At 44.7% G+C, this 26,657-nt stretch overlaps 1 protein-coding gene across 2 annotated transcripts in view; it reads left to right on the top strand.

Annotated features, from left to right (window-relative positions):
• The window catches only part of LOC137563691 (caveolin-1), a 97,297-nt gene that overhangs the window by 40,946 nt on the left and 29,694 nt on the right, over positions 1 to 26,657 (top strand). The window contains exons 1-2 of one of the 2 annotated variants that reach the window (XM_068276455.1): positions 4,203 to 4,395; positions 4,581 to 4,745. In XM_068276455.1, coding sequence (XP_068132556.1) covers positions 4,647 to 4,745 — 99 coding nt within the window. In that variant the 5' untranslated portion in view covers positions 4,203 to 4,395; positions 4,581 to 4,646. Of the gene's footprint in view, positions 1 to 4,202; positions 4,396 to 4,580; positions 4,746 to 26,657 lie in introns of those variants that run through there. The other variant, XM_068276454.1, reaches the window with a different exon arrangement.

Raw genomic sequence — 26,657 nt, 5'->3', positions numbered from 1 at the left:
ACACATTGCCCAGCTGTCCTGCTGATCCTCTGCCTGTAATAATTTAAGCCACAGACCCTGAACAAGCATGCAGATCGTATATGGCAAATCTGACAAGATTAGCTGCATGCTTGTTTCAGGTCTGTGATTTAGACCCTATAGACCAGAAAGATCAGCAGGACTGCCATGCAACTGGTATTGTTTAAAAGGAAATAAATATGTCAGCTTCCATAGGTCTCACACCTCGGATTCCTTTTAAAATACCAGGTTGGTTGTCACCAGGCAGCGCAGTTGTATTAGACATAACTGTAGCTTTGGAAACTCCTGTGCCATCATTACTCACGGATTACACTGGGTTTAGCTGGGAGGACGCAGCAGTAAATACGTGGGCACAGTTAACCTACAAGATGCCTCTGCTAAGAGATTAACTCTCTGTGACCTGCACTACAGTTAGTCAGTCTTTATAAATGGGTAAAATACAAGAGAAATGAGAAATGGTTTCTTACTGCAGGCAAGACAGGGGATATGAGAGGTACATATGGCATTTATAAATACATTGGAGAAGGATTGGGAAAGGTTAAATGCTTTATTATAAAAACAGCACAGAAGAACTGTAACTGTGGTGCTGGCCACAAAGAGCTGGTCTATCTTTGTATAGGGAAAATATAGATGGGGTCAAGTGATGGATCTGTGCTTTGAAAACAGCACTAACTCCATTGGCAGCAAGCAACTATGGGGGCCAGCCTGGCAGTTATTATAAATATATTTATTGCAAAAAGTATGCATTGCAAAGAACTTTATCATTCCTAATGCAAATTTACTGCATTCACATGCATCCAAAAATGGAAGGCTTCACTGTTGCTTTAATCACCCTGGCGGTTTATTTTTTTGTGGCGCTCGGCCGCGGGTGTTTTTTTTTTTTTTTTATCATGTAGCTAGCCTAGCGCTAGCTACATGATTCCCCCCTCCCTGCGGCATCCCTCCCACCCCTCCGATCGCTGCCGGCAGGGGCGTAACAATAGACCCTGCAAGGGATGCAGCTGCAGGGGGGCCCAGGAGCCACAGGGGGCCCTGTCCTGAGAGACTGGTGGCAAGGAGAGAAAAAACGTTCTGCTCTCTGCACAACTGTTCTAATAACTGCATCTGCTCAGCCACTAATAAGGAATCATACAAAGTTTTGCAGACAACGATTTGTAGACAGTCCCTATTCAGTGTTTAGCAGGGTTTTGTGTACAGACTGCTGTACCCCCAGCCTTTCTACCCATGCCCAAGTGCTATGTCCTGTAGTGATGCTTAAAGGGATACTGTAGGGGGGTCAGGGGAAAATGAGCTGAACTTACCCGGGGCTTCTAATGGTCCAACCGCAGACATCCTGTGTTAGCGAAGCCACTCACCGATGCTCCGGCCCCGCCTCCAGTTCACTTCTGGAATTTCTGACTTTAAAGTCAGAAAACCACTGCGCCTGCGTTGCCGTGTCCTCACTCCCGCTGATGGCACCAGGAGCGTACTGCGCAGGCCCAGTATGGTCTGTGCCTGCACCATGCGCTCCTGGTGACATCAGGGGAAGCGAGGACACGGCAACACAGGCGCAGTGGTTTTCTGACTTTAAAGTCAGAAATTCCAGAAGTGAACCGGAGGCGGGGCCGGAGCATCGGTGAGTGGCTGCGCCATCACAGGATGTCTGCGGGGGACCGTTAGAAGCCCCGGGTAAGTTCAACTCATTTTCCCCTGACCCCCCTACAGTATCCCTTTAAGGAGTCTGGGCACAGAAAGAAAGCGCTTTCTGCTGTGTGCACAATTGTTCTAATGACTGGTGGGGGTGGGGTTTGGTGGGAGGGGGCCCCATCCAAAGTTTCGCAGGGGGGGCCCAGTGATTTCTAGTTACGCCCCTGGCCGCCGGCGATCATACTCAACAGCAAATCCCACTCTGAACGGGATTTCCTGTCAGGGCTTCCCTCGTCACCATGGCGACGATCGTCATGACGTCAGGGGGAATCCCGATTCTCCCCATAGCGCGGCCTGGCAGTGATTGGCCAGACTGCGCTGAGGTTCTGGGGGGGCCCTCTTTCGCGGTGCATAGCGGTGGATCGGCGGCAAGCAGCGGCAATCGAACTAAACACGCAGCTAGCAAAGTGCTAGCTGCGGTGTTTTAAAAAGAAATTGTAAAAAAAGGCCCACCAGGGGCTGAGCAATTCACCGTGGCGGTAATGGACGAGCTGAGCTTGTCCATACCGCTAAGGTGGATAATACAATACCCATGGATGCATTTATTTTCAAGAGCATCTAATGTGGTGATAACATGCAGCTGTCCAAGCCATGCAGGGTCTGATTTAATTTTGAACAGAGGTGCCAAGAGAGCCAGGGCAAAGGCAAAGATGCTAACTTGAGCAGCCACCCAATAGGATTTCAGTAAACCAACGAATGACACAAGAATTCTAACTGGTTGCTGTATGTATGCTCCAGTTTTGTTTGTACTGGTTGTGTTAAAACCAGTCTGCCCCCGCTTTGCAATTAGGGCCCCCTACCCCCCCAAAAAACTTTTTTATACTCCCACAGAACCCCAAAGCTGCAGCAGAGACATCACACTGGGCCTTCCAGATAGGTCTCTGTCTTTTCTAAGATTAATGCTGCCACTTAATTTGGCTGCATGGTGGCTTAGTGGTTAGTGCTCTAGCCTTGCAGCACTGGGTCCCTGGTTTGTATCACAGCCAGGGTACTATCTGAGAGAGTTTGTATATTCTCACTGTGTCAGTGTGGGATTTCTCTAGGCACTCTGGTTTCCTCCAACAACCCAAAAACATACAGATGACCTTCCCCCTAAATTGCCCTCAGACTACGATATATACACTACATGATACATACATGGACATATATGACTATGGCAGGGATTAGATTGTAAGCCCCTCCGAGGGACAGACAAGACAATCTTCTCTGTACAGTGCTGCAGAAGATGCTGGCACTATATAAATACTAAATAATAATAGTAGTGGCCTGGCATCTTGCTGAAATCTATGTCTAGTGTATGGAAGGATTCAATCCCTCTCTGATCAGATTCTGATCTGAGAGCGATCTATCTTTGGTATGTCTGGTGCCAATCTATTAAAGTATGGGCACCTTTACAGTCTGGAAAAGGGAGTCGTTTGCCAATCATTAGAGGGTGGCATCTGGCATGATCCAGAAACTCCTTCCCAGTCCCATACCCGCACAGTTTAAAACTGATTAACCAGCAGCAATTGGTTCTAGCACCTTGTATGCTTCAGCTGAAGTCAATTCAAGAAACAACCAACCTGCTAGCTAGTGACCCTTCCACCCTCTTGATACTTCCATCATCACACTTCTATCATTAAACTGCCCAAAATTCATCAAAAATTAATCAGTCAGACATGTTGGTAGCCATATCTATGGCAGTTTTAATATAACATATTAAGGCAGCCATACATCTAGCAATTCTGATTTCAATTCTGACTTTATTAAGTGATCGATTTTCAATTCTGACTTTATTAAGTGGTCGACTTCAGTATGTTACATAGTTACATAGTTATTTTGGTTGAAAAAAGACATACGTCCATCGAGTTCAACCAGTATACCAGTATGGTTGACCGATAGTCGATTGACTTATGGCCCACACCCTACAAGTGATGTTCTATGTGATTCAACTTCACTAATCGATCTGACCGATGTTGTGTTTCCATGCTCTGAATGCAAGAGTCGATATAATGACATGAACATTAGCCGATTCCTGTGCGACCAATCAATGTCTTCCATCCTGCTCAATCGACTAAACTGGTCAATTCCACATATCGGCCACTTTTCATCGATTGGGCATACTGGAACACACTTGATTCTCTTTTGATTCTATAAAATGAACCAATCAAATGGCCAATAGTACAAATCGCTAGATGTACAGTATAGCCACCTGTAAATTAACTATAAAAATTGATCGATACCTGTATGACCATCTTACATGCAACATGTGGCATATCAAGGATGAAACTTTGGTCACTCTAGCACCCAGGACATTATAATCTGCATTCTGGCCCTATGGACTCTGTTACTAACTTCAGCAATGGATTAATTGGTAACACTGAACGCTGACAGAGACAGAAGTGCATTCCAGCACAGTAACCACCCCAGTGATACATTCTTTCCTGCTTTCACACTGAGATGAAATGATAGAGCACTGTAGGGCCAGTGATGAGCTGCGTGCTAGTGGATGAGGAGAGGAAAGGTCCCGGCCAGCCGGGGTGTGGCGCATCCAGCAGCTACTTCTCCTATGGAAAGTTTGCGCAGTCCACCGCCCGAGGGTGTGACAGGCAGGGATTGCCTCTCTGGGAGGGGGTGAGGGGGATCGGAATCCCCGAGGAATGAGGAATATTCCCGATGTGATGACCCCTGCTGGAGAGAGCCAGTGCTCTGGTACAGAGGGGTGTGGTATTTTGCATGGATCCTCTTATAAACCAAGCCTTAGTTGTACACTGCTAGAGAACTTTGCTGTGCTCTAGTGACAGCTCTGCCTCTGCCCATCTATGGTAATACGCTGCTAAAAGTCTTTCTTTTCCCTTTTTTCTCCTTCTCCGTGTCTCCCATCCTATACACCTCAGGGTGTACTGTATACAACACCCATCATCCGAAACCAAGGCAATATCTATAAGCCGAACAACAAAGTCATGGCAGACGACAGTGAGAAGAGTGCCCACGACGTCCTCACCAAGGAGATCGACCTGGTGGACAGAGACCCCAAGCACCTGAACGATGATGTAGTGAAGGTGAGCGCTGGGGACGGGGGTGGTGGGAAGGGGTGAGGTGACAGCAGTCTGACATTAACCACGTGTGTGCTGCACTGGATGCTTCTCACTAGAGGGACTGCAGCACTGCCATCATATATAGTCATGGGTAACTGTACTGCCTATGGGAGTTATGAAGTTATCTCTTTATTGTGTTGTACATCTGCATGTATGAGCTTGAAATTATTTCTAACTTTTATAAAGTTGTTATTTATTTATTTATAACTTATCTCTTGTACAGAGCTATGTGCAGCTATTATGTGAGTCTACTCTCCCACTGTCAGAGAACGTTAACTATAAAGTGCCCATTAACGGCACAATTCTCCCAACAGATGTGATCTTTGGATGCGATTTTTACGATTGAATTGCACATAACACTTCAATGTGTGGCGAAAATCACTGGTCTGTTGGAACAGAAAACGTAATTGATCCAAATGTTGGATTTTACGATCGAATCGGAAGAGAGGAATTGCCCTAATTGACCCGATTATGGGAACAATCGATAATTATCTTCTGTTTACTTTTGATCGTAAAAATTGCATCAAAAAGGTTGCATCTGGTGAAAAAGTTTTTCTGTTAATGGGCACCTTAAGAAAGATGCCATGCTGGCACATGTAGTCCTACAGCTAGGGTGTCATCTGGTGTGTGATATTAATTGTCTACTTTGCAGAGAGTACAACTTGTTCATGGGAAGAAATTAGATGTCAGAGCTCTGTATAATGCAATATTATATATTAACACTGGGACTAGATCCTGCATATACTCCATGGTGCCCTGTTCCATTTCTCCATGCAAAATACATTTTCATTATACTTTGCAATCGAGCATTACATGTGTTCTTTTATAAGTCACTGCGAGGAACAAATAATGAGATGTAAAGTGCAGTTCCAACTTCAGCCCACAGTATCCAGATCATAGATTACAGCTAATGGGTACTGTGATGCCATACTGTTTGTGCTTCACTAAATAAGCTTACATACTTCACTGAGTTTACAATGTCTTGAACTTCAGATGGATGTGTGTCGCCAGTTTTATCTTGCGCTTGTCTGCTCTTAAAGTGAAAGTCAATGCAAAAGTTACTTTGTTTAGTTTCAATGCAAAAATTACTTTGTTTAGTTTTAGATAGAATAGGAAGTGTCTGAACCTCTTTTAAGTTTTTATAGTTTTTTGTGTCCCCATTTTAATGATTTCTCCATATTGTCTGCCCCAGAAGCATAGCAGGAACTTAAAGGACTTGTTGCCAAATAAACCCAACTACAGATGTTCTGGCTACAGTTGGATTTGAATTCACCTCAATTTCTGTGCCAATTCCAGCTGTCACAGTGGCAGGCAGTATGGGGAAATATCCTGAAAGGAGATGAAGACAGCAATAAAATCCTAACTGAGACTTTGACCCTTCCATAGTTTCAGAAACTGAGAGTAAAAATATTAGACTTGTTTACCACTTTTAAGAGTGACTTTTAAAATGATTCCTGTGCCATATCTGCTACGGGGCCTAAAATACCACTAAGAAAGTATTGCAATCATGGACTTTGACATCTGCTTATGATCCCTGACCTGATGTAATACTCAAGCCTGATGATTGCATTGGGGGAGGGGCCTAACTGCATGAAAACCACATGATTGGTTATATGTGGAGCTGAGAAACGGTTGGCACAGGAAGAGGTGCTGGAAGGAAAGTGTGTCACAGCCACCACCCTAGGCCAATGACTGTGTAGTAAATGGGAGGAGTTAATTTTTTTTTTATGTCTCTTCAGGTTTGTCTTAAAGGACAACTGTAACGAGAGGAATATGGAGGCTGCCATATTTATTTCCTTATTAAACAATACCAGTTGCCTGGCTATCCAGCTGATCATCTGCCTTTAATACTTTTAGCCATAGACCCTGAACCAGCATGCAGCAGATTCAGATCTGACAAGATTAGCCACATGCTTGTTTCTGGTCTTATTCAAACAGTACTGCAGCCAAATAGATCAGCAGGGCTGCCAGGCAACTGGTATTGTTTAAAAGGAAATAAATATGGCAGCCTCCATATCCATTTCAGCAGAGATGTCTTTTAAAGCAGACCTCTACCTAAATGAAAAAAATATATAAATAATTTAATTTGGTCAAAACTTTTCTTACCATTCACTGGTGTCTGCTTGCTAATCTGATGCTCTGTGGAGCCTTGGCTGGTCCTCTAGTGAGCAGAGAAAGATGTAGCTTTAGGTAATCCTGATGTCGCCTCTACAACTACATGATCATTTTATGACGTCTTTTCTCTAGTGGTGTAATGCTGAATACACACGGTGCGTTCGCGCACTCGATTTCCCGCTCGATTCCCGTCGATTCGTTTATTTCCAACATGTCCGTTTTGGATTTCGATGGATCCTTAGGTCGATTTGACATACTTTGCATGCGACCTAACGATCCATCGAAATCCAAATCGGACATGTTGGAAATAAACGAATCGACGGGAATCGAGCGGGAAATCGAGTGTGCGAACGCACCGTGTGTATCCAGCATAAGAGACCAGTGGATTATAGCAGAAGGGCCTGCTTCTACTACCTGTGTAAGCAGGGCTGTGGAGTCGGAGTTGAGGAGTCGGAGCAATGTTGGGTACCTGGAGTTGGAGTTGGTGGTTTCATAAACTAAGGAGTCAGAGTCAGAGTTGGAGTCGGATGATTTTAGTACCGACTCCACAGCCCTGTGTGTAAGACATAACAGGTCCCATCAAGACTGAGGGCTGTTTAAAATTCAACTGTATTAAATTTTATATAATTTTGTAAAGGAATGTAAATTGTAAAATGGCAAATCCCAAATACAATTTCCTACATGAATATTGTAGGATTGGTACTATGTGTCGCTTTGAATTCTATAGTGAATTCATATTTATATTACTGTCAAGAAACGCACACTACAACACATTTTGTGTGAGTTCAGATGTGTTTGAATAGATGGGGGGAGGGGAAAACACACACTGATGCAACAAAAATAACTAGCACACCTGTGTTTATGCAGGGCAAACACAAGAGGCGTCAATGGGAGATCATTTAAACCAAAAAATACATCGTAAGCCCACACACCAATATGAAAAGGTTGAAGTTATCGTCTTTAATCCAATAAATGGTGCATGGTAAAGCAAAAAAGCCAACAATTGTTTCAGGGCATCACCGGCACACCTCTGTCAATGCAAGGAACCATTGAACAGCCAGCAAGCTTACGATATATATTATTTTGGTTGTACCTGCAATGGCATTCTACTATCCCCTATCCCAGAACCACAGGAAGGTGCTTGGCCTCAGGCCATAGACTTTTCATTTGAAAGGGAACCTGAAGTGAGAGGAATAAGGAGGCTGCCATCTTCATTCCCTTATAAACCATGCCAGTTACCTGACTTCTGTGTTGATGCTCTGCCTCTCATACGTTAAAGTGTACCAGAGGCCGATTTAAAAAAAAAGTTTTATACATACCTGGGGCTTTCTCCTGCCCCATGCGCACGGATCGCTCCCATGCTGCCGATCTCCGCTGCCTGCAGCTCCGGTATTGGGTGCCGTTAGTTCTGCCAGTCGCGACCAGTCTGCGCAAGAGGAAGTGCGCTCTCTAAGTATCTCTCCGGCGGCATGAGAGCGATCCATGAGCATGAGGCTGGAGGAAGCCCCAGGTATGTATAAAGCTTTTTTTAATTGGTCTCTGGTTTCCTTTAAAGCAGAAATGAAGATAGATTTAAAACAAACTGTCTCACTTACCTGGGGCTTATGCAAGCCCCTAGCAGCCGTCCTGTCCCACGCCAGTCCTCCACAGGCCTCCGTTCTCCTGCCGCCAGCTACTTTCGGTTTTGCCACTGGGCCACTGCTCCTGCGCAGCTCTGGCCACACGTATCCTTTGTGAGCCAGTCCGCAATAGTGCTATTGCAGATGGGAATGTGTAAAAAGGATACAATTGGCAGGGCTGCACTGGCCTCGACTTACAAGTTGAGGATCTTAGCGGGAGAACGGAGGCTCTAATACACTAATGTCTGTACACTAATAGCGGATGGAGCACTGTAATACTTACCTGGTCCATGCTACAACAGGTCTCTTCTTCTTCCGTGAGCTCTATGCTGCCACCCTTCAGCTCCCGATCACATGACATGCATTGTGAGCTGCAGCAAGGCAGCATACAGCGTGCGGATGCAGGAAAGCAGAGGAGACCCAATGCTGCGTGGACCAGGTAAATATTACAGCGCATCTTGCGATACTCTGCAAAATGGGAGGGAGGAGGAATGGGCTTCAGTAGCCCCCTACAGCAGTTACAAAAAAACAGTATTGGAGAGAAACTAGCCCTTGTGTGCTTGAAATCTAATGGGTCAGAGAGGATACAAGAGGTAAGACAATAGGTAAGCTGTGTATCTGAAAAAGATGAGCTCCTATGTCACATTCTGCAACAAGCAAAGCCAACGATAGTTACCTTTTAATACCTTTTAATATAAGAAGTTGATCACGTTTGGCCAGCATGTACATGAGCATACTTCTTTCCAGGTATGAAGAATTCAACACGCCTATTCATATATCGGCCATGTTAAAACATCTACTATGGGTGGTCATGGCGCAAACACTCCCCACCTCAATACTGTTCATTCATCTTTTATCTTCATTTTTTTAATTTTTTTATGTGTGTGAGTTCCTTTAGGGTTTTGGGCGCACTGGTAAAAACAAAATCTTGGTTTTACGGCATTCACAGGGATGGGCCTTTCCTTCCTGTTTGTGCATGATCTGGGAAAGTCATCCAAAGGATGTTCCAGGTGAAAGCTCTGTTTTCTTTCCTTGTTTTTACATTGTGTTTGACATCTGTTCTTTTGCCAGGAAATAAACTCAGTGTCAACCTGGAATGACTACAATGTAGTGGAAGACATTATTCTTTTAGTTTAATTAAACATCAAGAGACTAATCTCCAGAACCTGAAAGCCAGAAAAGAGCACTGAGACCAGATTAGCTGTATCACCTATTGCAAGCTGCTGGTGTACAGTTCAGCTATTCTTACACATGCAAGTACAATTATCTGCTTCCTCCTCCAAAGTGTGTGAAAAGAAAAGTACATTGGACTTAACCTCTAATGGAAGGTAGAAGGCAAGCCTTCTGATGGTTGGTGATATGACTGACGACAGTGTGGGGACAGGGTTTTCTACTACTAGGCATGGCTATTGCTGGGTTTCAATGTCTTTTCCTCAGACAGCTGTGATATTGATACTTCTAGTAACAGAAGAAGCTCCTTCAGCCTTACAAGGCACACTTAGGGTTGCAACGGTATGAAAATTCACGGTATGATAACCGTCAAAAAAAATACCACGGTATGACGGTATTACGGTATACGGTATTACGCAATTATTCTCATTCCAATCTACCTATAAAAATGTCAAAAAAACAACAATCCCAAACAGTACCAAAAGTAAATCTCATTCTCCCCGTGTCACATGACTGCCTATGGCAGAGAGGGCAGATAATAAGGCCATTTAAAAGCACAGTAGGTTAATATGTCTGCTTCCATGAATCAGGAAGTAGAAACTGTGCAGATTTATTTTAGGATTTGTATCAGCTGTAACAAAGAAAGAAATTGCTGTTGCATATCTTTTTGAGCAGAGAGGACGTTTTGAGTTCAGGTCCACTTTAAAAATGCTGGTGGTAAACTTTACTTTACACCTTAGTGTACCAGAGATGAAGCATAGTGAAAGTTTTATATATACCTGCGGCTTCCTCCAGCCTCATCATGCGCACGGATCCCTCCCACGCCGCCATCCTCAGCCTTTTCTATCGCTGGTATTGAGTCCGGTAACTTGAGCCAGTTGCGGCCAGTCTGAGCATGCGCAGTGCGTTCTCTGCAGCGGAGAATAATACTACGTAGGCATAGTAATATTTTCTGCCAGAGACAGAGGGAGCACACTGCGCATGCGTAAAACTGGCAGCGACTGGCCAAAGTTACGGGACTCAGTAACAGCGATAGAAAAGGCTGAGGATGGCGGCGTGGGAAGGATCTGTGCGCATGATGGGGCTGGAGGAAGCCGCAGTTACCTATAAAACTTTCACTATGCTGCGTCTCTGGTTTCCTTTAAAGGGAAGGTTCAAGCAAAATAAAAAAAATGAGTTTCACTTACCTGGGGTTTCTCCCAGCCCCATGCAGCCATCCTGTGCCCTCGTAGTCACTCACTGCTGCTCCAGTCCCCCGCTGGCAGCTTGCCGACCTCAGAGGTCGGCGGGACGCATTGCGTACATTTTTACGCATTCCCGCTAGTGCAGGAACATTAGCACATAAATTTTTACGCGTTACTGGTTCAATGCGTACATTTTTACGCATTGAACCAGTAATGCGTAAAAATGTATGTGTTAATGTTCCTGCACTAGCGGGAATGCGTAAAAATGTATGCAATGCGTCCCGCAGACCTCCGAGGTCGGCAAGCTGCCTGTGGGGGACTGGAGCAGCAGTGAGTGACTACGAGGGCACAGGATGGCTGCATGGGGCTGGGAGAAGCCCTAGGTAAGTGAAACTCATTTTTTTATTTTGCTTGGACATTCCCTTTAAAGGATACCAGAGCTGAAAAATAAAATGCAAATGGGTGGAGCGGACATGAATTAGGTGAAGTCCTGTGCTAAGCCACTGCGGACGATTTCTTTTAAAAGTAGGGGGACAGAGTAGAACAGGGGGGAGCGGTGGGCATGAGGACACATGACATCACACAAACACACGTACATCAGGCAGACACACACACACACTCACACACTGTACACACACACACACACACACACACACACACACACACACACACACACACACACACCACTCACAACATCACAAACATATACATCAGGCAGACATTCATCCATCAGGCAGACATAGCTCAGGCATCACACACACATGCCATACATTACACACTGGCTGCATTCAAACACAGCACCTCTCACGCAGCAACATTGCTTATCTTGTGTCATAAGCTTCAGCTTGTCCACGTGCAGTGTGTCTCTCGCTCCTTCTCCCGGGCGGGCGGCATACTCATTTTCATGGGGGAGGAGAGCTGGACATTCCTTTGAACACTGATCTGTATCAGTGTTTATGTCAGCTCTGCAGTCGGGGGAGGCAGGGGGCTGCATACATCTAGCAGGAGGGAGAACGGGCTGTTGCTTTTTCTCATTTCCCGTATTTATTTAGGTAGGAATGACCTGGTGACTCCCCCTCTGCCTTTGTGGTACAGTCCACAATAAAAAACCACAAGCGGAAACATTGCGGGCGGGCGGGGGAAGGAAAGATCTCTGTGTGCTCTCCAGCCATGGCCGCCCGCGTCATCACAGGACGCGTATCACCACCCAGCTCCTGCTCTCATGTCGGCAAGCCTCCCGCAATCAGGAACTAGCTTTGGGAGCTTGCCTTCCTAACGGAGGGAGACGGAGAGCAGGACAATGCCGGAGCGGTGGCGGGGGAAACGGAAATGCAGCCTAAACCGGTATTTCCTAAAAGTGCTTACCGTGATTACCGTGCATTGTAAAACCATGGTATACCGCGATACCGGTAAATCGCGGAAACCCTAGGCACACTTACAGTAGGCTTGACTTCTGCCTCCTTTTGAGCTTCTTTCTGGAGACAGGATAAGATGTTAATTAAAGCGGACCCAAACCAAACATTTTTTTTAATGCAAAATATTTAGTTGCACCACTCTGACACATACAAAGATAAATAAACACTTCTTCAAGCCTATGAGCATTTCAGTGCATGCTTTTCACCCTTCTCTTTTCATAACTAGGGTTATACAGGTGGCAGCCATTAGCAAGATTTTGTCCCAGCAATATGAAAGGAAGGGAGGGGTTCCTCCAATAAATGTAAAATATTTTATATTTGTCATCATGCAGCTGAAAAAAGGCTGCTATTTATTATTATAATTTAGAAAATAGATTTTATTTCTGAAATCTTGTATTTTTAATTTGGGTCCACTTTAAACGAGAGCGAGATTAGGGGGAGGGTGGTTTGGGGCCAGCAATAGTCGGAGTCCAGATCTGGATATACTAGGGGACGGTCCAATTTAAAATGTTGTTGTACTATGGAGGCATGCAATTGTACATGTGTGCTAAAGTACGTTTCTTCTATAATAGTTAAAGCCAAAAGTTCAGACATATTTTAAATGCATTTTATAGAACATTGTTGTGTATGAATTATTCCAGCTCACGCCTCCTCCCAGTCAGTCTAAAGCAGGGGTCTCAAACTCAATTTACCTGGGGGCCGCAGGAGGCAAAGTCAGGATGAGGCTGGGCCGCATAAGGGATTTCACAAAAAAGTCAGCTCCCGCCCTTTCAGCTTCAGCTCTGCCCCTCTTGACGTCAATCACGGCGCATCGTCGCCTCTCCCCGCCCCTCTCTGTGAAGGAAGAGTGAGAGGGGCGGGCAGAGGCGGCGATGCGCCACGATTGACGTCAGGAGGGGCAGAGCTGAAGCTGAAAGCTCTGCCCCTTCCAGGAAATGCCGGCGGATTGCCCCCCCCCCCCCCCCCCGGGTGATTTGGGGGCTCTGCAGCCCTCGTTTAGCGGCGGGGATGCGGCAGATTACTTGGGAGCACTGAAGCGAACAATAAGGAAGCTTTTGCCGGCGCGGGCCACAAAATTTTGTATCGAGGGCCGCGAGTTTGAGACCCCTGGTCTAAAGCCATGAGAGGCTGTCAGCAGGGAGATGTGGCCTTTACTTACAGAGCACTCACTCTCCTCTGCTCATGACCATGTGATTGAAGGGGGAGTGGTTCAGGCTGGCTGGATGTGTGCATGTAGCTACCAGTCCATTTAGATCTCTGAACTGGTGGAAAAGAGTTTCCTTTATTTATTCTTCAAAAGCTACACTTTTTTTTACCTAAAACTTTTTTGTGTTAATTCAAATCATGTTCCATTAACTGCACAGGAAAACTTTGTCTGAACTGGGGCTGTATATAATGGAAGAATTTTGATTAGATGTTGTAGGCAAGTGCTTTTTTCTATTTCATTTTTATCACTTTTCCTTGGGCTCACTTTTTTGTAAATCAGCCCTATATTAAAGATAATGATACATTCTCAAACTGGCATGGATGTCAAGGTGCTGGTTTACTATATGAGTATCATTTTTTTTAATACTGCTTTTGCCAGTTTGCAGCAAAGGCCAAAACACATGTGAATGTAATATTTGTTTTGCTATGACTTCCCTTTGATTGAATATTTGACATTAAAAAGAAACTCAACCTAGCGCCACTTAGGCTAATATCAGCAGAACGTGCCTCCTTAGGCCTCGTTCACATCTAAGCGGGAGTTGCGCAATTCCTGCTAACCGCAAATCGCTAGCATTTTTACAAAACGCTACTCCTATTCTACCCTGTGGCAGTGTTCTCACTGCCACTATCATGGGCGTTTTGCGATTATTGCTAATCACAAATGTGTTACCTGCAGTGGTTTGCCGGCGATTCTGTAGCGATCACGATTAGCATATATAGAACCGCTAATCGGTATCGCTCCCAAAACGCTACTTCGTCCAGTGATTTTTCCGCATTTATAGTGGAAAAATCACTCCCACAAAACGCTAGCGGTAATCGCTAGCGTTTTGCGATTTCCTAGTGTGAACTAGCCCTTAGGCACTCGTGAATCACCTCTTCTGCTGTTTAGTTGCATTTTTTTTGTTTGTCTATACAAACTGCTTTTGCTGATGTATAATCATCGTAAGTGCTTATGTTTTATATTGTGTGTTTAAAATGAATCTAACGCTGCTGTGATTTGAACACCTAAGCCCAATCAATAGCAGAAATGCTTTCACTTTAAGATGACTGGATCTCAGAGGTTAATATTCAGATGCACAGTAAATGACAATTCCTGTCTCTTTCTTAGACTTTATTGTGTTTATTGTGTTCTCGTCTTTTCCCGTATAATGATTTCCTGTTTTATGGATATCACTCTTTCACACTTAAAGAGAACCTGTACTGAGTAAAAAATATTTAAAATAAACACATGAGGTAACTTCAAATGAACATTGCATTGAACCTTGCCATCAGTTCCTCTCAGAAGCTCACCATTTTCTTCTGACAATAATCCCTTCTAGTTCTGACAATATTTTGTCAGATCTGAAATATATCAGTTGCTGTCAATAAAATATCAGTTGCTGTCAGTTATAGCTGAGAGGAAAACTGATGTACCAGGTAATGTCCATGTTTCCCTATGGCTCAAGTGGGCGATGTTACAGTTTAACTGTGTGATGACCAGAAAGCTGTTATGGGTAATGGCCATTTTTAAAATGAAGGATGGAAAATTCCCTTGATCACAGTGAACAAACAGGATGTGGGACAGGAGAAAGACACTGAGGAGTAGACTACATGGAAGGTAAGTATGACTTGTGTATGCTTATTTTGACTTTTAATTTTCAGTTCAGGTTTTCTTTAATCATCTTTCTTGTAGTTGTCTTTCAATCTCGAGTGTTTATCCTTGGCCTTCCCAGATGCTGAACTTTGTGCAGTAATGTTTTCTTCTCAGCCTTCATGCAAACAAATTATCTCTGTAACGTGCCATTTCCATGATGCACCCATAAGTGCTGTTATAAGTCCTTACTAATATGGTTGGAAAGGGTTTTCAGGGTGGTATGGATAGCAATGGTTAAATTAAACATGTGCTGGGAACGGAGGTTGGCCCTTTGACAAATATGAGGGTTGGGGAGAGGGGGGGGGGGGGGGCAGCAATTTAGGGACAGTAATTAGACTGCTCAAATGCAGCCTGAAGTTTGCTTTAATGGACTTGCAATCCCACTTTAAAGTGAATCCTGGTCGTCAGCATTGGCACCACACTTGCCTGGTCAATAGCAAGCAAAGCTACTGTACAGTACAGTCATAGGGATTGAGAATGTATTTCATTATGGTTTTCCCTGACAAATATTTGATTTGTCCCTTAAGCATCCTTATTGGTTTATTTATATGGACTGATTAGTCACCTCACCAAGCACAAGGTAGGGAGGAGCCCCTTGTTTAACATTGGACAAGTGCCCCCTAGTGCTTAGCAATTTCAGTAGCACTAAGATTAGGGGTTATTTATTTATTTATTGTATTTATAAAGCGCCAACATATTACGCTGCGCTGGACATTAGTTTAGGTTACAGACGATATTTAGGGGGGGACATACAGCAATATGACAATACAGGAAAGAAAGACCAGATCATGCAGCACAGTATGAGTACAAGGTAAAGCTTAGTCAGTCACTGGATGGAGCATGGAGATTAGGCAAGTTAGGTTCACTCAGATGCATAGCATGGGTGCACAGTAATGGAGGTGCATGATCAGGTAGGACACAAAAGGAGGAGGACCCTGCCCAAAGGCTTACAATCTAGAGGGAGAGGTAAGGACACCAGAGGTAGGAGACCAGAGTTCAGCTGTGGGTTTAGAGCATTTGTGAGGGGTGGTAGGCCAGAGTGAAAAGGTGAGTTTTGAGGGCTTTCTTGAAGATGTTGAAGGAGGGGGCTGCCCTAATAGGTGGAGGTAGGGAGTTCCATAGTGTTGGAGCAGCTCTTGAGAAGTCCTGGAGGCGTGCATGGGACTGGGTGATGCGGGGGGCAGTTAGGCGAAGTTCATTGGAAGAGTGGAGTGAGCGGCCAGGTGTGTACCTCTGAGTAAGATCGGAAATGTAGGTTGGACAGGTTTTGTGGACAGATTTGTAGGTCAGACACAGTATCTTGAATCTGATTCTGGACTGGATAGGAAGCCAGTGGAGGGATTCAAGGAGGGGATCCGCCATGGTGGAGCGATGGGAGCAGTGGATAATTCTGGCTGCCGCATTCATGATGGACTGCAGTGGGGCTGTTCGGGTCATAGGGAGACCAGACAGCAGGGCATTGCAGTAGTCAAGGCGGGAAATTATGAGGGCATGAATGAGGAGTTTGGTGGTGGCAGAGGTCAGGAAAGGGCGAATCTTACAGACTCCAGAGAGACCCCAGCCATCCTGTACCATCACGGATTGGGGCTGGATGATAAAAGGATTAATACCTATTCCACAGAACTTTCCAGAATTGGACTACATATCTCTGTGGGACTTACCGCAAAGGAAACTGCTCAGACTGTAATCAGCTATTATTTTCATATTGAACCCTTATTATTTCTGTATCCATTTGTTTCTTTCGCTATATTTTGTTCTGCATTATTTCTTTAAATAAACGATTTAAAAATCGTTCGTCTAAGTGCTGTTCTGAAACAAATCTCCGCCAAAAGAATTCACATCTTCAGAGAGACATGTTACCATAACTGTTTTGATATTAAATATTGTTAGTTTTGCTATCTCTAGAAAGGTTGTCTAATTAACCCTTTTTCCCACAGGATTTAGCTAGAGTTAGAATTGGCGCATTCGCACGCTTTTATTGCGGATTGGTGGCAGCGACCTGGCCTCTATATGAGAGCACAGATTGTATCGATTGTATATACAATCGAAATTGGACTGTGTGTGGACTCACCAACCAATCCAAAAGGTTACTTTGCCTGCAGTTCTGACTGTCTTCAGGATTCCCTCAGGGTCTGAGGCTTTATGGTAAACTGCAGCAAAGGGAACAGGAATTGGTGGGTGACTGCGCATACGTCACATTGCCGGCAGCGGTGCGACCAATCTTTGGCGTCACTCTGTTCACCATTTTACAAACCATCGGATGTGCCTATTCCCCGAATGGTAACGGTGTCAGATTAGACAAGATTGGCGCGTGTTGTCGCATTATTACCTGACGACCCAGCAACCGCTATTTTAACGTCAACTTGCTCACAGTCTTACAAGCCATTGGAGGCAATTAATCCCTGATGGTACTGGAGTAAGTTAGACGAGGTTGCCATGACTGAGGTGAGGGGAGAGATTGGAGAGATGCTGCAGTCAGGAGTCACCCGTCTCCCAGAGTAAACCCCGGATAAGATGGTCTTTCTCGCTGTGGCGAACCCTACAACACAAAAGGAGTAAGTTGCTCAGTTCAAGGCATTGTGGGAATGCCTAGCCCCACCGCAACGATTCCTTGTTTTTGTAAATCACCTTAAAAAGTCTCATCTGTTTGAAGTAAGTGAACTTGATGTACTGTTGAGAGCTGAGTATGTTATACAGGCAAGCTTGGTAGACATTTAAGGCACCCCTGCTCTTGGCAGGCATAAAAGGCACCCCTGCTTGGGACAGCTTATCAGTTCTGTTTTCCCCTATCTCTTATTTCTTTGTTTTTCTTGCTTTTTAGGGCCCTTTTCCACTAGCGGCGTTTGCGATGCTGAATCGCAAAAACGCAAACCGCTAGCGATTTTACAATCGCTACGGTTTGCTTTTTAACATGGGAATCGCGGTAGGTCATTTCCACTACCGCGATTCGTTTTTGCGGGGAACGCGAACGCGCGGCGGAGCGATAATTGCCGCGATTTTGCTATGCAGTGCATAGCATAGCAAAATCGCGGCCGCAAACGTCGGGGGAATCGCCGGTTTTGCGATTCAGCAATCGCTAGCGTTCAGCGTGAACGCTAGCGATTGCAGGTGGAAAAGGGCCCTTACTGCTAGGGTTATTTTCCCATTACAATTATTTTAGAATGTGCTGAGTGGATAGGAATGAATTTGTGGGTTTCCCAGTTACTCATTTAGGGCGTTTCACTGACATTGGCTAGAGCAGCATCACATTAAAATGAAACAGGCCTGTGTCATCTTTAAAGAGAACCTGTACTGAGTAAAATTATTTAAAATAAACACATGAGGTAACTTCAAATGAACATTACATAGTTACCTTGCCATCAGTTCCTCTCAGAAGCTCACCATTTTCTTCTGACAATAATCCCTTCCAGTTCTGACAAAATTTTGTCAGAACTGAAATATATCAGTTGCTGTCAGTTATATACCAGTTGCTGTCAGTTACAGCTGAGAGGAGAACTGATGTGTCCATGTTTCCCTATGGCTCAAGTGGGCGATGTTACAGTTTAACAGTGTGCTGACCAGGAAGCTGTTATGGGGTAATAGCCATTTTCAAAATGGAGGACGGAGAATTCCATTGATCACAGTGGAAAAACAGGACACAGGAGAGGAAAAATAGATTGAGGAGTAGACTACACAGGAGGTAAGTATGACTTGTGTATGCTTATTTTGACTTTTAATGTTCAGTTCAGGTTTTCTTTAACCAGATGTAATTGAAACTTTTAGTTGCATTATATTAATAATAATACATTAATTAAAGTATGTTTATAACAAGTATATTATTATTGTTATTATTATCAATAATAATGTATAAAGCGCCAATATACATTGTATTGTAACATTAAAGTTACTGAAAATTATAAAAATAGCAACTCACCAACAATGCTTTTGGCTGTGTATAGCATGCAATGTAACAACTACAGCTAAAGACTTTTAAGCTCTACTAATTTAAAAATCATGATAACTAGATCAGCATTGCCCTGCAATTCACCCTCCAATACACCCTCCTCTCCACTGCTGGTTTCAATAGAGAGTGATTTAGAAGCCTGCACATTGCAAACAACATTAAGCCCTTGTCCCCATGTGGGCTGGTATAACCCAGATATTGCATGGCCCACCTACCTGGGGCTCAATTCCTTGTGCAATACCAACCCAAAATTATCCATAGCGCTCGGGAGGGGGGAAAGTTAATCTGCAAAAAGGGTTGGCAAAGCCTCTCCCCTTTTTCAAACTGCCCTCTTCCAGTGGTAAAAATACAAGATCGTCCTTACCTTGTGCTGCCCCCACATATGTGATGAAGGGGGATCATCCTTACCTTGTGCTGACCCCACATATGTGAAGAAGGCCTGTAGAGGAACCTATGGTGAAATTGCTGGGAATCCCCTTTAATCACAAGCGTAAATTACCAAAAATGTTAATTCAAAGATGATAACATATTCATCTCTTCTTTTTTTTTCTTTGTTTTCTATAAGTCTGATGTCTTTGTGTGTGTGTGTGTGTGTGTGCGTGTGTGTGTGTGTGTGTGTGTGTGTGTGTGTGTGTGTGTGTGTGTGTGTGTACATCTATCTTCTATCTTTTTCACCTGTAACCTTCTTTATTTTTCTTTGTTCTGATATTCTTCTGTCCTCTATTCTTCAATAATCTTGATTTGCAGTCTGCTGCTCGGTGTTCGGTCCTGTCACAACCTGACACAATACTCATCAGGAGCACTGTTGTTAGGAATTGTGCACTAGGGCGCCCTACTGGCCCTGTACATATATATATATATATATATATATATATATATATATATATATATATATATATATGTTTTATATATGTTTTATATATGTACTACATTTGTACAGAGGGTTGTAGTTAATGAGTACAGTTAAGAGTAAGTAAGCTCTATCGATGTATTTTCTGCAGTAATAACACCACTTTATGATTATCATCTGAACACATTTATAAATAGGCACCAGCAGGAAGATGATACCATTTATTGGATAGCTTAAGTGAAAAAGAGTACGTTTCCGCTAATAAGCCTTCATGGTATCATTCTGATTCAAACAAAACGTATTGCTTTTACTAATGGCTAACACAGTACAATACTTTACTGCTACTACTAAATAGGCACCATAGAGACTGAATGGTGCAACATGGTATACTAAATGCTAGTCTCTGATCACTTTGTGAACAGGAAGTAATCCATTGTTTGCTAAATCAGGCTTCTGTCTCTTATTTCCTTTGGGCATCTACAACCCTATTTCCACAGAAGATGTGACACTGTAGTATAACAGAATTTCACATTAATATGTTACCTTAAAGTGGAAGTACTTTTAACATTTGGGCAGCACAGTGGCATAGTGGTTAGTGCTCTTGCCTTGCACTGCTGGGTCCCTGGTTTGAATCCCAGCCAGGTCAACATCTGCAAGGAGTTTGTATGTTCTCCCCGTGTCTGCGTGGGTTTCCTCCCGGCACTCCAGTTTCCTCCCACATCCCAAAAACATACAGATAAGTTAATTGGCTTCCCTCCCTAAATTGGCCCTAGACTACAATACTTACACTACACAATATAGACATATGGCTATGGTAGGGACTAGATTGTGAGCTCCTCCGAGGGACAGTTAGTGACAAGACTATATATACTCTGTACAGCACTGCGGAATATGTTGGCGCTATATAAATACTAAATAATAATAATAATAATAACATTTACTCCTATTGCTCCTCTATTTGGTATTTATAATTATGTGTGTATTTAGGTATTTAAAAAAACAAAACATTTTTAATAATAAGGCATCTGTTTTTTATTTATGTATTCAGCCACTCCTCCCGTGACAAACTGCCTGGGCAAGGTGCCAGGTACAGTGCTAGTCTGATAAGCCGCTCCCTCTCTACAGAAGGCCTAGTTCTAGGTAGAGACATGACTCATGTAGCAGTACCCTGGACAGCTCAAAGTGGTATTCGCATAACCCCCTGAAGCCCCCTCCTAGATCTTTTTCTGTGTTTTCTGATAAAAGATAATAATGCTCAGGGCCACATAGTGTCAGAGGAAGACAAACACTTGTGTAGGTGTACAATCCCACAACTAATAAGCATAGTCAGGAGGGAGGGGCTGGAGGAAGGAGCTGGCTGGCAATTGACATATGCCAACCAGCATATGGAGGTACACTCCACCAGACAGTAAATATTAAAATGACAACATCTGAAAGGTAAATTGAAACATGTATTCCTTTATTTTCATCACAGTAGTACAATGTATCACGTTTTAAAAAATTAGTATTACATTTTGTAATTCAGGTCCACTTTAGCATGACAAACTTAGGCCTCTTGCACACTGCAAGTGATTCCGATTCAGATTCCGCTTTTTAATCAGTTTTTACATCCATTTCATATTCCGATTTGCAGTGTGTAGGGAGCAAACTGCAAATCGGAATCTGAATCGGATGTAAAAACTGATTAAAAAGCGGATTCGGAATCGGAATCACTTGCAGTGTGCAAGAGGCCTAAAGGAGATTTGCTGCACCCTATCAGTGGTTACTGAGGACCAGCTTATAATATGCTGTTCTTTGTGGAAAGTACAGCCATGTTATGGTATTTCATGTATTAGGAGGAAGCATAGTCAGAACCTGATATCGAGGTCATTTCCATTCTGTACAAACATGCACAAGTTTGTTTGGTGTCCACAAGGTCTCCAGACTGTGTAACAAGGGCCACCTGCACAAACTGTGCATAGAAAACATTACACCAGCATATGGCATTAGCACAGAGCTTGTGTAATATGGTTTCAGTTCGCTGTCAAGCAGCTGCATGGAAACTCTGAAAACACCCTCTCTGCCCAAGTGAAAATATATCACAAGTCTGTGGAAAGTGAACACATGTAAATCTACTGTGAAAGATAAACTGTATCCAGCGGTGTGCCTGAAATCCACCTTATAACAGCACCTTAAAAGCATTCCATACCACTGATGGTAAAATGTGAAAATGACTTCCTTTGGAAACACATACGTGTGTTTCTGTCCTCAGGAGCTATATAGGTAGTATGGAATGAGGTTCTCTCACGGTTTTAACAACTATTACACCATGATGCAGGCAGTGCTGGTACTATAACAAATTTCACAAGCAAATATTAGTTGCAGAGCAGATAGCCGTCCTCATTAGCTGCATTCTTTCCAAATGTGCTGCTGTACAAGTCTGACATTGGTTGAAAATATTTGCTAAATAAGTAAACAAGGCTGTGCCTGGGACAATAGGCCCTAGATTCTGTACTGTCAGCTTCCCACTCTCCTCAGTGGCAAAGGCAAATTCCACATCTCCCAAACCACCAGCTCCCAGATAAAAGTCATTGTGACAACTGAACATGAGCAGCTAGAACACAGATCCAAAAGAAAGTCTTTTTTGTGGAGCTTATATTTTAAATCTGAAATGTATTTTATCTTATGTCAATTCTTACCTTTTTTATGTAAGTTATTTAAAAGCCTCTGTTCTGGTACAGTTTTTAATTCATGCCTTGTCTTCCTGCCTACTCTCCACCCCTGTACTTCATGTATCGGTTTGTCTGGTCCATAGGCGTTTTTAATATGGGTCCATGTGATGCAGAGCCACTATATCAGTGACATTTTATTTATTCTAATGTTGTTTAAAAGGTGTTTTGTTAAAATTCTATATAAAGTTAACCCAAACCACAGTAAAGAAAAAGAGTTTCACTTACCTCCTGTAGCCATCCTGTGTCCACAATGATCCTCCCATTCCCCTCCATGGCTTAGTTTAGTTTTCTGCCGACTCACAGTCTGCCCTGACCACGCGCATCCTCGTTCGCATTACTTTTGGCAAGAGTGTCCTGCGCAGTACAAGGTTTTCTCTTACTGCGTCTGCACAGGACAATCATGGGAACATGAACAGGGATGCGCGTGGCCAGGGCAGACTGTGAGTCGGCAGAAAACTAAACTAAGCAGTGGTGGGGGACGGGAGGATCTATGAGGACAGCGCAGGCGCAGGATGGCTGCAGAGGGGGCTGGTAGAAGCCCTAGGTAAGTGAAACTCTTTTTCTTTACTTCCGTTTAGGTTTACTTTAAAGAGACACTGAAGCGAGAATAAATCTCGCTTCAGTGCTTATATTCAGCAGGGGCATGTGTGCTCCTGCTAAAACGCCGCTATCCTGCGGCTAAACGGGGTCCCTTACCTCCCCAATCCCCTCGTGCAGTCCCGGGCAGTGCTTCCGCATTGAGGCAGGGCTAACCGCCGCAGCCCTGCCTCACGAGCGTCTATCAGACGCGGACCTCCGCCTCTCCCCAGCCCCTCTCAGTCTTCCTTCGCTGAGAGGGGCGGGGAGAGGCGGCAATGCGCCGCTGATAGACGGCGCTGAGAGGCAGGGCTGCGGTCGTTAGCCCTGCCCCAAGAGCAGCAAAATCTATGACCAAGTTGGACGTAGATTTTGCAGGGGGAGATTTGGAGGGTAAGGGACCCCCGTTTAGCCGTGGGATAGCGGCGTTTTAGGAGGGGCACACATGCCCCTGCTGAATATAAGCACTGAAGCGAGATTTATTCTCGCTTCAGTGTCTCTTTAACGGAGGACACTGCCTATTTTCTCACTCCTATCTCATATTTTGCCACACAGGAGAAAAAATCTTTACCAGGGTCTGATTGCGTGAAGAAATAGTTGTCCTCCTAGCAGACCTCTCCCACAACACACTGACCCTGATTCAACTCCTAAGTTTTTTCTTAGGTGATATTATCAATAAAATTCCTTTTGAAGTGAATGGGAAGTGGAAAAAAAAAAACAGATACTTACCTAAGGAGAGGGAAGGCTCTGGGCAGCCTCGGACTGACCCACCGAACTGCCGATGATTCAATCGGTGAGCCCCGCCTCCTGGGGGCCCCAGAGCCGGCACAGCGCAGGAAGGGGGGCAGTGGGCACACAGAGCGGTGGGGAGGGGGGAAGCTTCCCCCCCCTCCCTCACCTAGGGGCCCCCCCTTTCGCGCTCCCCCTTCCGCACTCCCCCTCCCTCCAAAATTTCAGCCAGCGGCAGCAAGCGGGGAATAGCTTTAGCGGCATGAAGACATCAGTCATCAGAGGAGATCAAATCGCTCTGCATGCCGCTGGCTGGTATCCGTCTCCTGCAATGCACTGACCAATCACGCTCTCACAGGAAGTACTGCAAGAGCGTGATTGGTCAGTGCATTGCAGGAGAGACGGAGACCAGCCAGCGGGACGCAGAGCGATGGATCTCCTCTGATGACTGATGTCTTCATGCCGGTAAGCTATTCCCCGCTCGCTGCCGCTGGCTGAAATTTTGGAGGGAGGAGGAGCGCGGAAGGGGGGGCCCCTAGGTGAGGGAGGGGGGGAAGCTTCCCCCCTCCCCACCGCTCTGTGTGCCCACTGCCCCCCTTCCTGCGCTGTGGGACACCTGTGACCTGCGCCTGCGGCCTGCCTACCTAAACGGGGGGGCTCCAGGTGAGGGAGGGGGGGAAGCTTCCCCGCCGCTCTGTGTGCCCACTGCCCCCCTACCAAGCTGGGGGGATATTAGACCTACCTAACTTTGGATACCTGTGAACACCCCCTAAACTGGGGGGGGGGGGCTCCAGGTGAGGGAGGGGGGAGCTCCAGGTGAGGGAGGGGGGAAGCTTCCCCCCCTCCCTGCCGCTCTGTGCCCACTGCACCCCCTTCCAGCATGGGGGCCCCCACTAATAGGGGACCTGACTTTGTGGGGATATCTGCCGCCAATTTGATTGCATTTTGTGGGGATATCTGCCGCCAATCTTTTTGCATTTTGTGGGGATATCTGCCGCCAATTTGATTGCATTTTGTGGGGATATCTGCCGCCAATCTATTTGCATTTTGTGGGGATATCTGCCGCCAATTTTATTGCATTTTGTGGGGATATCTGCCGCCAATCTGTTTGCATTCTGTGGGGATATCTGCCGCCAATTTGATTGCATTTTGTGGGGATATCTGCCGCCAATTTGATTGCATTTTGTGGGGATATCTGCCGCCAATCTATTTGCATTTTGTGGGGATATCTGCCGCCAGGCTGAAACTTCCTCGGTGGGCCCTTAGTGTCCCAGTCCTGGCTCTGGGGGTCCTATAGAGCCTTGCCGCTCCACTCACAGTCTACTCATTCCAGTGCTGGGTCCCCATTTGAATTCCCTGCTGCAGGAGGCTTTGGAAGTCTTCGGGGGCCTGAGCGCTTCCAAAAATGGGCAGCTCTGCACTGTGCATGCGTGAGCGTGAGAGAGAGCTTGCTAGCTAGCGTACGTCATTCCCTTCAGCTCTGATATTTTTATAATCTCTCTCAGGTGCTCACTCTCCCTGAAGATCAATAATAAAGGAAATGTCCAGGGTGATTAAAAAGTAAAGATTCCGGGGGACTAAATGCTCCAATCCTTGTGAACTACTATTTGGCTGCTCAGATAGCGCCATTGGCAGCTTTTAACGCAGGCCAGGCAGCACCGCTCTGGGTAGACCTAGAAACACAACTCCTTAAGCCCTTATCCCTCCCAGGAATTATGTGGGCTACTAAATATCCTAAACACCTAATTAACAAATTATCTCCAATCTCCTTTCATTCACTAAAATTGTGGGACTCGGCCAGATTTAAATATAAACTACAAGCTCCGGTCTCGTGTATGACAAATATCTTCCGCAATCCTGATTTTATTATGGGCCAGCGACCGGCCGAGTTCCAATGGTGGATATCAAGAGGTTTTACGAGATTGGGTAAATTTATGTCAGCATTTCGTCTGACTAACCAGACTCAATTTGCAGCTGATCACGGTGTTCCTGTGGAGGAGTATGCTCGTATGTTTCAGATTTTTAAATTTCTACAGACTCTAGATCGTGAACATGATACTCTTATTTATGTTCCATTTGAGGTTCGATGCAAGAATTGCCCTATGGATAGTGGACTTATAACTGAACTGTATTTGACGATCTCGCACTCCAACTCGGAACCAAAGTTGAAGGCCCAGTTGGACTGGGAGACCGATTGCGGCAGTACTCTAACTGATGAGAGATGGGCACATTGTTGCTTAACTCTCACTAAAAATTCTTTATTTTATTCCTCCATAGAGACATCTTTAAAATTACTGCATCGTATCTACTACACCCCATCTAAACTTTATATGTTTCACTTATCGCATTCTGATGCGTGTTTTCAGGGGTGTGGACAGAGAGGTGACATGATTCACACATGGTGAAGCTGCCCCAAGGCGGTTGTGTTTTGGAAAGGTATATGGAATAGTCTTAAACTAATCCTGGGTAAGGACTTTCCCTTAGACCCCACGATAATGCTGCTTGGGAATAGACCCTCTGGAGTATCCTCAGAGCAACATAAATTTATCCAATTTGCTGTGGCCCAAGCTAGAAAATACCTGGCGGCTCAGTGGAAGAAACCTATTCTTCGGTCTGATCTAGTTTTTCTGGGCCTTAACCAAACAATGCTATCTGAGCATATCAGTGCAAAGTTAATGGACAGGATGGAGTTCTTCTTTAATATTTGGTCGCCATGGATCGACTG

The sequence above is a fragment of the Hyperolius riggenbachi genome, chromosome 3, assembly GCF_040937935.1.
Source record: "Hyperolius riggenbachi isolate aHypRig1 chromosome 3, aHypRig1.pri, whole genome shotgun sequence".
NCBI classification, from domain to species: domain Eukaryota; kingdom Metazoa; phylum Chordata; class Amphibia; order Anura; family Hyperoliidae; genus Hyperolius; species Hyperolius riggenbachi.
Note: the sequence above shows the minus strand (reverse complement) of the source record. Positions and strands in the feature narration are given on the sequence as shown.